The sequence below is a fragment of the Oenanthe melanoleuca genome, chromosome 12, assembly GCF_029582105.1.
Source record: "Oenanthe melanoleuca isolate GR-GAL-2019-014 chromosome 12, OMel1.0, whole genome shotgun sequence".
NCBI lineage: Eukaryota > Metazoa > Chordata > Aves > Passeriformes > Muscicapidae > Oenanthe > Oenanthe melanoleuca.
This window is the reverse complement of record NC_079346.1, coordinates 7,084,274-7,097,487: the sequence shown is the minus strand read 5'-3', so window position 1 is coordinate 7,097,487 and position 13,214 is coordinate 7,084,274. Positions and strand designations below refer to the sequence as shown.

General features: G+C 41.8%; 1 protein-coding gene across 1 annotated transcript in view; it reads left to right on the top strand.

Annotated features, from left to right (window-relative positions):
* The window catches only part of PTPRG (protein tyrosine phosphatase receptor type G), a 380,979-nt gene that overhangs the window by 286,178 nt on the left and 81,587 nt on the right, over window positions 1-13,214 (top strand). Inside the window, exons 7-8 of the mRNA XM_056501238.1 lie at window positions 120-277; window positions 4,398-4,590. Coding sequence (XP_056357213.1) covers window positions 120-277; window positions 4,398-4,590 — 351 coding nt within the window. The remainder of the gene's footprint in view (window positions 1-119; window positions 278-4,397; window positions 4,591-13,214) is intronic.

Here is a 13,214-nt window from a genome sequence, read left to right as displayed (position 1 = left end):
CCATATATGATAAAATATGTTGTTGCCATTACACCTTGCTAGGCTGCCTAGCAGTGTGATGTCTGTTTTAAAGACACATTAAAAAAAAGTGTAATCCTGCTTGTCAATCTTCCCTGCAGAGAAGGAGACCTTTCTGGATCCCTTTGTGCTGAGGGAGCTCCTGCCAACGTCGCTGGGGAGTTACTACCGCTACACAGGGTCCCTGACTACTCCTCCCTGCAGCGAGATCGTGGAGTGGATCGTCTTTAGGAAGCCTGTGCCCATTTCTTACCATCAGGTGGGTTTGTTTTCTCACTGAAGCCCATCTCTTCGTTTGCCATCCTTAAGACAGTGTTTTCAAAACCCGCTGGGTTAATTCAGAGAACACAAATATTTCTGTTGACAAAAAAGGAAGTGTCGGTGATTTTTTTTTTAATTCTCTTATTAATATTGTTTCTGAACAGGAGCCATCCGTCTTGAGGAGACAGTACAACATGAAACCCAGCTTCCTTTCAGTGATTTATTTTGTATTGTTTTTGTTAAGATTAAATTAAGCTATGGTGTAAATAGTTACATACAGTTCCCTTTTATTCTTTTTAATTGAAACTTTCTTTTCAAAGTAAAGTGAGTGATTTCAGTTCTGCTCAGATTTAGTAATTTGAACTAATTACATTAGAAAAGACATCTTTCCATTAATTCTCCATGCTTAACTGTTTTTATAACACAGTAAAGCTGCCATTATGTGCTCAGCGAGCTGGTGCACAAATCTTTAAAATTAGCACATAGCAGCTTTTAATGCAAATAGACACAATGTCTGGAGTTTGAAGAATTATCCTGATAAAGCAATGTCTAGATGAAGTCAAATGTTTGCCAGCTCAGTGTACTCTGACATTGTAAGACTGTGGTCTTTAGAAAGCCAACCTGCTGGACTTAGTCTTGCCTCTTATTCATCTGTCATAAGCCACTGAGAACAAACTTTTTACATTACTAATTCTGTAAAGTGCACCTGAACAGTTCACTGGGTGATCCTGACTGACAGATGTTGTACTCTAAGGTTTCAGAAGTACAAAAGGCACTTGCCATGCCCCTGCTCCAGGCTTTTTTTTCCTGTTTTCTAGATCTCATTGCTTCTCCCATAGATTCTTTCATCTGTTTTTTGACAGTCTGTGTTCAAGGTCAGTTGCAGTGCTTCAGCTGAGGCACTCCAGAGGCTGAGGGACATGTCAGGATTCATGTCTCCAGCCACCCATCCTGGTGTTCTGTTGCCTGTTTCACAAGTGTGACGGTGCTGCCTGTGTTCAGCTCCTGGTCAGCAGGAGCCCTTTTGCTGGAGGCTTTCCCTGGAGCTCTGTGGCAGTGCTGAGCACACTGTGCCCCCAGGCAGCCCCTGGTTCTGGCTGGAGCCTGGGACTCTGCACATGGACCCGTTTGAATCAGACCCCTTGTTTTTTTCAGGCTATTTCTCTGATTGTCGAGATCATTTTGAATTCTGTCCTTGCCTGCAGGATACTTGCAATCCCTTGTAGCTTTTCACTACATCAATAAGTTTACTGTTTATTATTTGGTGGCTGCAAGGCCTGGCCCATGCTCAGTTTTATACCCTGTGTGCACATCAGGTGGGTCATGACTTCTTTCTTTTCTAACAAATGCAAATAAAATGGTATAAATCAATTTCAGCTGTGGTATAAAGGTGCCTTATCCTGGCATAGCTCCTTTCCTGTGCTGCACAAAAGTAACTGTTCCAAATCAAGCTTTTAAAATTTGGCATTGTGCTGCTGTGTGCATGTGTGTGTGGTTGAAGGGCTGGGAATTCTGTGTGTAGACAGACTTTCATTGATACTACAACACATGTGGAATAAATAATAGTATTCCCCCCTCCCTGGTAGCTCTAGATGTGTGTGTTTCAAGAGCCTGCCACTGCTATGATTATTATTTGTTCCTCTAACAGAAACAGTGTAACATAATCCATTGCCATAGTTTAACCTTCTTTATCACAATCCCCACGAAGCAGCCTGTAATCCCAGGGGACGACAGTGATATTGTTTAAGCTTTGTTGCTGTTCCAATTAAATTCGTGCTTTTGTGCAAAATACCTTGCTGGAAAAAAGGACAGTAGTGAAGTGGTCCATTTGTGGAGGCTTCTCTATTTTATTCACAGTCCTCCATCATCATCATCTTCCCTGATAATTAGACAACAAACCAGGACAAGCTGTGTCACCCTGTGGATGCATTGTAAAGCTAAGTGCATTCAATGACCCAAAGCATGGCATTATCTCTCATAATGCATACCTCAGAGTAGCTCATTGTGCTTATAACAGTTTCAGTATTTTTAATTGCCAATTGTATATCCAGCCCTTAGAAAACTACACATCAGGCTTTAATGGTTTGTAATTGCATGACTCAGAGCTTTAGATCAGGTTTCCCTGTATCTACAATAGTCTTACAAGAGCTTTTAATTTCTTCTTCTGAACAGGAGCTCTTGTACTCCTTGAAGAGCATAAATGTAGCTCCTTGACTGCAGATCTTAGAATATTTTTTTTCTGTCAGCTGTAGATAAATTAATTTCTCATTTGTCGTAGATAATATTTTTATAGTGCAAGTGGGGTTGAAATGGCTTATATATACTTCAACACATAAAAAGTGGAAGGTTAAAAATCATGTTTGAATTGGCAGTTGTTAAAATGCAATTATATCTCCCCAAGGTAGCATGGCAGAAGAAAATATTTTAAAAGTTCTCTCTGAAAGTTTAAAAATTCAATTAATGTCACAGATGTCTAAGCCTAGAGACTTGACTTTAGAGAACTAGTTACTACCTAAGTTCTTGTGCTTTTATAAAGTCACCTTAAACCCTGTTATCTGGCTTCATCAAAAGTGCTTCCAGTGCATGAAGTGCAAAAGGTATGTAAATAAGCACAAGAGTTTTGATCTGTGCTCTTATAGAAGGGTGTAGCAGGATCATCTGTTGTGGGGTTTTTTAAGACAAAAGTGTACGTCAGTCCTTTTACCCCATTTTTAATCCACCCTCCTGTGCTTTTGAGGAGGTCCTGCTAATAATTAAGAAATTGTTTTTGAAATTTTTCAAGATGTTTCTTTGGAAGAATCAGAAACAATTGTGTTGAGAGCCTGGGAATAAAGCATTCCTATAATATGGAGGAAAAAAAGTACTATTCAAATCCCAGTATCTGCACCTGCAAGCCTGGAAGCTGCACCTGAGCTCTGGAAGTGGCACCTGAGCTCCCTGCCTGCCACAGGACCTGGTCATTGGTGGTCACCCCTCCCTGCTCTTCCTCTGCTGAAGGGGGCTCAGACTACTGCTTTGAAGGGTGGTTAAATAAGGTAGTGGGTGTCCCATGAGGCAGTGGAGGATGCTTAACTGCTCTGTTACACACTTCTTTCATTGTTTTTATCAGCTTTATCAACTGGGGCTGCTGTGTTGATTCTTCCAGTTTTAAGGTTTGGAGTTCACATGCTTTTCCAGAGCAAGCACACTTAATGAAAAGTGTGTAGGTTTCAGTGACCTGTCATTAAGCTATGAATGTTACTTAAGTCTCTTTTTGAAGTCCTGGGCTACATTCTGTGCTCCCAAAATCCATTCTATCAATGTGTGTTGACTGATGTGATGCAAACAATATCAGGACTGATTCCTTCTCTGCTCTGTCTTGCTCAGTCTTTCCAGCAGCAACATAACTAATTCTAGATTTTGTCCTGAATGATAACAAGGTAACAGTAAATGCTGTAGCTACCTTGATATCTGGGAGAAAAATATTAGCTGAAAATATTTTCACCTTAGTTTGCTAGAAATGTTTTTTTCTAAGAAACACTAAGAGACAAAGTAACAGAAAAGTTTTCCAATTACAGTTTTTTCTTACAGGTTAATACATTTTCTTATAAATAGCTCAGATCCAACAGAAGAAACTTATTCCCAGAGGAGTGTATGCTAGCTGTGCCTGAAAGTGCTGCACGAGCTGTCTGTGAAGCTTAGCCTGGCAGCTAAACTTTGTAAGGTATTCAGAGATAAGGAGGTATTGCCTTATCCAGGAGCAAGCTCTTGGTGTGGAGTGACCTGGAAGCACTTTTTGACTCGATACTGGAAAATAAGACGGTGCCAGCGGTGAGGAGGGTTTGGCAAGGCTGTGTCACACACAAAAGGGATCTAAGGGCAAATGTTTCTTTGCCAATGACAGATGTCCACAGGTTCTACAAGGCCTTCTCCCATGGTGGGCAGGACAAGCCCTGTGCTGAGATAAGGTGGTTGGCAATAGTTTCAGTGGGCAGTCTGATTTCCCATGTAGTTTTATCAGTCTTGGCATCAACATTTTACTTCCTTTCATTTTGCTGTCTTATCAGCCACCCGGATTTCACCACATTGTTTTTCTAATTAATGTCCCTTCTCTCCCCTGCCATGATGGCTGTGATCAGCTGGAGGCATTTTACTCCATCTTCACCACTGAGCAGCAAGACCATGTCAAGTCTGTGGAGTACTTGAGGAATAACTTCCGGCCACTGCAAAAGCTGAACAACAGGAAGGTATCCAAGTCTGCAGTGAAGGATGCTTGGAACCAAGATATGACAGACATCTTGGAAAATCCACTTGGCACAGAAGCTTCCAAAGGTAGATGCTACTTTTGAATTTTACACTTGACTAATACGAGAATTTTTTCTGCCTACTTTGTCATCCAGTGGTGTCAAGAGCAGCTGTGAGCTGCCAAAGAAATAATGCAGGTTGTGCAGACATTCCTGTAGGTAAGGGTCAATAAATTAACTAATTCTGCTTATGATGCAAATACCTGTGGAACTCGCTGTCACAAGATGCCATGACCATACAGCCTTAGAATATGTGGGTCTCAAAGCCACACAGTATAAATCTCAAACTGGCAATGTCCCTGTTTCTGCCAACTGGCTGTAGAGCTGTGGAGGTGCCAGACAAAAAGGGAAAACCAAAGGGCCAAGGTCAGAGGTGAAAATTCAGCCCCATTAGCACAGAGGCATTGGGTGTTTGAATGGAAATAGAGTATCCAGATGTGGTTATGGGTTTCATCTCTCCAGTAACAAGACTTCTAAAGAACTGTCGACCTTTTAATTCAACGTTTGTATCAGTCTGTTGGTAATGGTGACAGGAGGAAAATAATTTCTTCCTTTTAGGCAGGTGATTTTCTAATGTCTTACTGAAGTGTTTCATGTGCCTTTTTGTACAGCAGCTGGCGCTTGCTTCTGTCAGACACCGGATAATGAGCTGGAGGGAGGGGGGTGGAGGGAGGTTCCTGTTGCACTAGCACAGGCAGCCTTGGCTAGAGGAGTGCATCAGAAATTCTGAGAAATGTGTTCTGGATAAAATAAGACTAGAAATAAATATCATTTACTGCTTTTATTTGCCTTTATTTTATTGACTGGTGTTATTTATGGGTAGAAGAAATCACATGTACTTTCCAGTCTTCAGTCTTGTGAAGTGCTTGGTGCTTAACCAGTAGAGGTAAAGAAGGGAGGTGCAGTTTGCCAGAAGGAAACAGCTAAGCAGATTTACAAGCTTCTCTTTTTTACCTGGCATTTTCACCTGGCCAGGCAGAGAAAGTGCAGATTTTAGAGGATGTGAATCATGAAAACAGCTGCATTCAGCAACCTCTCCTTCCCAAGAGAGTGCTGGGAGAGTATATTTCTCAGGGCTCATTATTCTCTGAGCGTGCTTATTTATATATATAATATACACGTACACAAACCTCATGTACAAGGCAGCCTTGGGACAGAGAATTTACATCAGAAGTGAGAAGGAGATCTTGGGAATGAAGAAACCCTGCTACGCTCGGATGCTCTGGACTATAGTTTTCAATCAGTGCTGTAACAGCAACATGTGTCAGTAATTTCTTCAGTTATATCCTCTGTACATATTATTTACCCAGAACAGTGATGAAAGTTAATGAGTTACATTATGTTAAAAGTGACAAAACTGACTAGTTTTTATTTTGAGTGCAGCCAAGGTACTTCTGATATAACATTCAAGGAGATTTAACTGCTTTGGGCACACGCCTGCATATTTCTCACCTCGTTGGTTGTTTTTAAGATTATAAAGAATCTTGGGGTGATTTTCATCACCACAGTAAATAACTGAAACCCACAATTTTCTCAGAGCATTACAGACACTAAGGTCTATAGTTAACAGGCGGATCTTGAATTTGGAATTGTCAAGACTAAAGGCACACCTTGAATAACCAGAGAGATTCACCATGACTTTGATCTTTAAGAACCAAGCACACATGACTTAGTTTCCATGAGGTGAGCCAATCTACAGGAGCAAGGGACCAGCACAACCATTAGTCCATGTTTATATGGTTTGGTTCTTGGGGACTGCTTTCCTGAGCAGGTTCTCTATAATTCCTCTGCCATCATGTTCAGGTACTGTAATGCTCTGTGTTTGTGCCTACCTGAGAGTTTGAATCTGTGACAAGAGGGATCTCGGGGGGGACATGCCTTTCCCATGGTCTGACAACATTCAGCATCGAATGGCAGGGATGGGGCTGGAATTGGTGCATTTCTTCTTCCCCTCAGCTTTTGCTCTAGGAGGCTAATGGCTGGGCAGCCAGTTGTTTTGCACCAGCTCTGTTAGCTTGTCACTTTCTGGGTTGTGTGAGCACTCTGAAAATAGGTGCATTTTTTTCATGAAATTACGATAAATAGGTTGGCACAGTGCTGCTAACACAAAATGGATTGTAGTATATCCTCCAAAGGTTACAGGGATGAGATATAGCTGTTCCAGAAATACAGCCGTGGATGTTCCTGGCCCCTTTTTTGACAAAGGTGAACAGTGATGATGTGCCTGATCCACTGCACATTCTGAACTAGTGACATATAAATAAAATGAGTTGAAGTCATAATACTTGAGTGAAAGCAAAACCTGTTGTTTATTCAGCTAGTAAATATAGTACCACTTTATACAGTGTCAGTCATGCAAAAGTACTGAGGAGCTGAGTGCATGGAGTGCTTTCCAGCCAGACAGTCTTGCATACAGGTATAGAAGAGTGTAAGGTTAGCATAACAAATTTATTTTATGCAGATTCTTCTGTGCACCTCCTGGTTTCACCTCAATGCTTTCCACATTACATTAGGCAATGTGACCAATGGCTGTCACATGTTGACTCTTGTCTGCCTTCCCTATTCCTGGTTTGTGTGTTGTAGAAAAAGGCATGGTCATGAAAATGTTTCTTTTACTTGCTGCAAGGTGATATGGTTTGTGATGGTCTTCAGCTCTGCAGGGTAGGTTTGGGTATGTTTGTCGGTGTGAATTTTTGCGATTTGTTTCCTCTGTCACACTCCATTAAGTCTGTGGGCAGTATTGCTAATCTGGAAAACAGTGCAGCATTCATTATGTAAGCCTTTCTTATTTTGGAGGAAAATGTGCCCAGAACAATTTGCATAATGTTCAAAATAATTTTCAGAATTCCCTGATGAATAGGGAATTTCAGATCAACACAAAGCAGTAGTCCATTGGCAAATGTGCCATCCTGAAGAGTTTGGGACCAAAGAGGAATGAATGTCTTTTCTCTCAGCTATCAAAGCTATCTCAGGTCACAGAACTGTGACCAGTAACATAACCTGCAGATACACTGGAGGAAAATGTTCTCACTCTATACCAGTCCTCTTAGTATTTTCTTAGCAAAGCCCCAAAAATGGTGGCATTTGATAAACAAAAGGTCTTCTGGGAAAGGCTGTTTTAGGTCAGTGCATTTGGATCCAGCTTGTTAACCAGTGTGAATGTTACCAGCCTTTTGCTTTGCAGTTACTCTCCTCTCCCTTCTCTTGTTTTAATTTGAAAGAGGCAATGAAGAGAGAGGCATTGTTTTCAATTGTCAGAATACAAGATGGTGAAATATTTCAGCTAGTTTGAAATAGGGCTAATTTTTCACTTACAACTGAAAACTCCAGATTTTCTTTTGTGTTAGAGTTTAACAAGAAGAGTTTTCTTTTATTCCATTATCTCATTGCTTCCTCCTATTGGCAAAAACTGATTTAAAACAGTTCTCTTGAGAACTGCTTGTATGCTTGGAATAAAAGCATATGCATAAGACCTTTGCTGAATCAGAGCCCATAAGCTGAGCTTAATTTTTAAGTTGACCCTGGAGCTATTTTAAAAAACCATACAGATTATATTTAAAGATCTTATTTCTGAAATACACCATCCAGGTTAAATACTGTTCAGCTATGTAATTGTAGCAACTGGTGAGTTGATAATAAACCCTTGTACAGTGATACTTCTTAAGAAGATGAAACTTTCAGAGATCCAAGCTATACAGTGGATCATACTGTTAAATCAGGCAGATCATCTTTTAACAAGAGGGCTCACCCATGTTGCAATACTAATTTATGTAAAGTTTTGAAAAGTTAGAGGTTTTCTGTGCAGACATTCTAAGCCAAGAATGCATTTGTAAATCATTAATCAGATGCTGTAATTATCAGTGACTTTGGCAGTGTCTGACTTTTTGCACAAGATGATCTCTGTTAAAATTGCCTCCTTTCTTCTCTGGCCTGTCCTCTGTGGCTCAGAACTGTGTTGCTCTGTCACATCATATATTGTGTTCCTGCACCTCCTGGGCTGCTTTCAAGCAGCTCTGGTAGAGGGATTGCTAATTATTTTTGGCTTTAATACTGTACATTGCTCTTCAGGGACAAACAGAATTCTTACACTGAAGTCCATACAGTTCAAGGATCTGGGTCTGCAGGGAATCCTTACTACTTTCACATGTTGTCCCATCAAGCAGAGCTCTATTTACAAAACATTACCTGCTTTAGTAAAGGTGTGGGCATGAAAACTTAGGAGGAAAAGGTGTTTCATTTCCTTGTTTCAGGAAGTACCCCATGTGCAACAATACTTGCCCATTTTATTTTGCTGCTGATTACATCCAATGTTGTTTCTTTATGGTTTTTTTTAACACTCAAAAGCACCCTTTAACCTTTCTATCTCATTAAATGGGCTGCATGCCTTACAACACTTAAACAAGCATCCCATGTGAGGGGCTCTTGACATCAGAGTTTTCTTTCACAGATGCCTGATTACTTTCCCAAAGGTGTCTGATTACTCTTTGCTGGAGTCTCAAATGATGCTGTTTCCCATCAGTGGGATTTCGCCTCAGAGTACCATCTGTAATTATGATCCTAGACTAACTTAAATAATGAGCAGTCATAAATTCACTCCAGTAAAACTTAGCGTTGGACTCTAAATTAACAGCTAGGACATTTCTCTAAAACTGTACAGGTGATGATTTTCCTTACTGTTCCTCAGTTTCCTTACTGTTTTTTTTTATGTGTGGTAGTAGTTCACAGTTTGGAAGTCCTTTTGACTTTATGCTACTGAAACATGGATAGAAGATACTTGGATTTTTCTGCCTGCATGCCTTGTGCTGGAGGCATGGCTCAGGCCAGTGGGCTGCAGCCAAAGGTTCTGCACTGCTCGAGCAAAGCAGTTCAACTCTTACTCACCATTTCATGGCTCCTGATGTCAGAAATGAGACTACAGCCTTCTGTAAAGGTGTTTCCTTTCTGCACAGCATTGGGGTGCACCTCCTGTGCATCCAGAAGTCCAGAGACTCAGTGCTCTGACATCAACACTTTGAGGCAGATAGTCTAGAGCATTGGCAGCAGTGTTTCTGAATGAGAACAAGTTATTTGTCTCATTTATAGCCTCTGTTATTACTCCCAGTAATTTGGTTTTGCTTTCTAAGTGCCCATGTTTTATGAAAACTGTCTCAAAACAACTTTGCAGTCTTTTCATGCCCTCAGGTTCTCTCTGGGAGTCCAGAAGGAGTCTTAGGCAGAGAAGTTCTACTCCTGTAGATGTCATTTTTTTGTTTTAGTCAAACCTAAATTACTAAAAATACTCCATTGTAATATGTAACACATCCAAAAAAACAACAAAGTGAAGGTAAATTTTAAATGATTCATTATTGAAAATTTAAATCAGAATTGCCAAGGGAAAATTTAGCTATTTATTTTCTTTAAATATCTCAGGGGGAATAGAAATAAACAAGAACCTTTTAAAGTTAATTTATGGTATGTTTACCATTAGCATTTATTCTTTTTGCCCTTTGCAAGAATCTTGGAAGATTTCTTCATGGATTAACAACTCCCTCCTCATTTCCTTGGGCAACTGGGCCTTTCCTATTTGCTTTTTGGTTTCGTTTTGCTATTGAAGTTATCATTTCCCAGTTCTAGGTCAGCACCCTGCTAGGTGTGGTACAAATGGATTCATGCCTCACCATTAGGACTTCTGTTGGTGTAGCAGCCTGGCTTGGAGCAAAAGGTCACACTTGAGGGGGGTGACACTGTCCTGCTCATTGTTTACCTGCATCTTTGCACTACAGAGCTGCCCATCTGCCACTGCCTTAGTGCTCCAAGTAAAGGCACTCACCTGCAGCTGCAAGAGTCCCTTTTTGAGCCTCAAGTGGCTGCTGAATGCACGTTTTAGGCAGAAATCAGTGTGTTTCTTCTGCATATTTCATCCCTTCCACCTCAGCCCGGTCTTGCTCTGCAGTGCTGGCTGGATCCTCATGTATGCAATTGTCTGGGAGACTGTCCTGCAAAAGAAGGAAAGAACAGGCTTATGCCTTCCAGAGAATTTCAGGTCAGGTGGAACACAAAGCTTCTCATTAAAAAAACTGACCCATTTTGAGGGGGAATCAGATGTGGTATTTGTACCTGACATAGACCTCGTGCTTCCCTTGCAGTGGCTGTGTTCTGGGGGTTCTGTTTTACACCTGTAGTGACTTCTGTGTGGTTGTAATGTGAGGAGTGCATGTGTCTGGACCTGAATGTAGTAAACAACTTATCAACAGATTTATTAATAAGCCATAAGTCACTGCTTACACTTCTCCAGAGGTTATAAAGGGTCTAAACTAACAGAGCAAGAGGAATTCAGTGTGAAAGTGTAGGTGTGGCCTGGGTTCACAGCTGCCACTAAAGCTGGAAGAGCTGAGCTTGATGATTTATTCCATTTACACCTGGAGGGAATTCCTTTCTGCACTGCCTACCTGCTGGCCCAGCTGTTCAGCCCACAGAAGTACTAATTTTAGTTTGAGCCATGAGTGCCTGCAGCTCATCCTTTATGTTGGAAAAAGCCTCCAGAAACTATGAAAGGAAAGCTGCTTTCGTGATCTGATTTTGGGCATCCCACAGGCAGGTAGTGGGAGGCTCTAGCAGCCCTATTGACATATTCTTCCTATGCTCCCCAGGCCAAACAGCCCTCACCAGAACATTGGAAAGGTCAGTTTGGCTGACATGGCAAACATTTTCCTCCTGGCAGGAAATCCTTCTTTCTCCTCATTGATACTATTTGTGCCACTGAATGTGATCACACATGTGGCACAAACACACAGTGTAAATAAGGGCACAGGTGTACATTTGAAACACAAGTCACCCTCTGTGTGCACACGTGGATGTATGCAGTACAAACACAAAACTTGCAGGGCAGGTCCTTGTTGGACATCAGTTTAGCCCAGCATGGCATCTGGTGGGGCAAGGCTGATCTGCACTGCTGAGGACTCAGACCACAGCTGTAGAAACAGTATTGTGAGATATGTGGCATACTTAGGTGCAAACACCATGCCTTTCAGTAAAACAGGATATGTTGCTGTGATGCCATAGAAATTTAGGTGCTACAAAGCCATACAAGTATTAATCCAAATGCTGGTTTTGTGTACTTTGGGAAATGGGCCAGCAACAGAGGGGCAAACCCCAGCTTGTCCCTCTCTCAGAAGGACCCATGTGCCCATTTGCTCGTGAGGTTGTTTCACAGGGCTCATAAAACAAGCGTGGGGTCTGTTCCTCACACCTCAAGAAACACCTCAAGAAAACCCTGTCTGTTTGAAGCATAGTGGAAGGTATGAGCAGGGAAGATAAATAGTCTGTCTCCTAGCTACATTCTGCCTGTGGATTGAAGTAGATCAACACAAATATTTGTGTGTACAGCATGCTCTGGAGCCTGCCAATGCCTGCTGGCAAAGTGCAGGCAAAGGTAAAGGAAAAATGTGTGCTACTCTTTAAAGCAATTATCCTTATGTATTAATAATGTCATTTATAAGCACTCTGAGAAGTCAACAATGTACACTAAAGCAAAGCCAAAAAACTGCAAACATTTAGTAAAAGAGGAGTGGGAAATGTTATGAGTATGCCTCTTAGCACTTTCTAATGTATTAAAGCCTGTGTTGTCTCTGCATATGATCTTTGTGGTTGATTTGTTATCCTTTGGGAGCACATCCCTGTGGGATTGAATCTGACAGCCCAAAGCATGCTCTTGTTTATTATGGATTGAGTCTCTTCCCAAGCACCTCCACTGAGTCACACCAGTTCAGTGTAGCTGAATCTGCCCCTGTATCACTCCCCTTACCACTGAAAGCAAGTGTGAGTTTTCTCATTGCAGTATAACCCATATTTTTTGCATTTCAGGGTTTGACATTTTGAGGATCTAATAATGAGAAGGCATACATATGTGTGTGTCTGTATAGGAATGGGTGTAGCTGAAAGTATTTTGCTTCCCCTTTCTGTTGGTGGCGTTGCTTTTCTCTTGTCTGCAGTCGGGTTCCTGGGGGTGACAGGGCTGAATGAACTTGGTGCAGTGTTTTGGCAATAGCACAGGCACTGATCACAGCTTTCAGGTGCTCTGAAATCATCTGGGCTGCCTATGGCTGAGTTGGGTGTCATTACAGCAGCAAGTGGTGCATCTGTCCTGCAGGACTGGCCCTTCCAGCATCCTTCCCAGGACTGGGGCTGAGAGGAAGGAAACATCCTCTCTCCCCCAAAAACTTTGCCATCAACTTGTTTGCCCCTATGGCAAAGAAAGACATGAAACCCTCATACTGACTTGTCCATTTCTCTTCTACTGAACATGGGGGAAGAAATTCCCCAGCTGCCTTCCTGTGTGCTCCTGCTTTGTGAGGGAGAGACACTGTTTCCTGCCGCTCATCCTGCTGAATGAATCATCCTGCATATTCAGACTAGTAAGAAGAAGTGAGGCCTCTCTCTCCTCACAGCCAGGAGCTGCCTCCCAGAGCAAGACAAAACCCTTGTCCCTGTCTTTCAGTTACCACTGAGCAGCTCTGAGCCAGTAACAAGCTTTGGGCACATCCTGATGCAGATGTTTCCCTTTCCATATATGAATTGCCTTAGAAGATCTCTGCCCATGTCACCACGAGGGATTCAGGATCTCACTGTCACGTTGCTTTTCTGTGCTGAAAATTGTCAGGGCTTCAGCACACA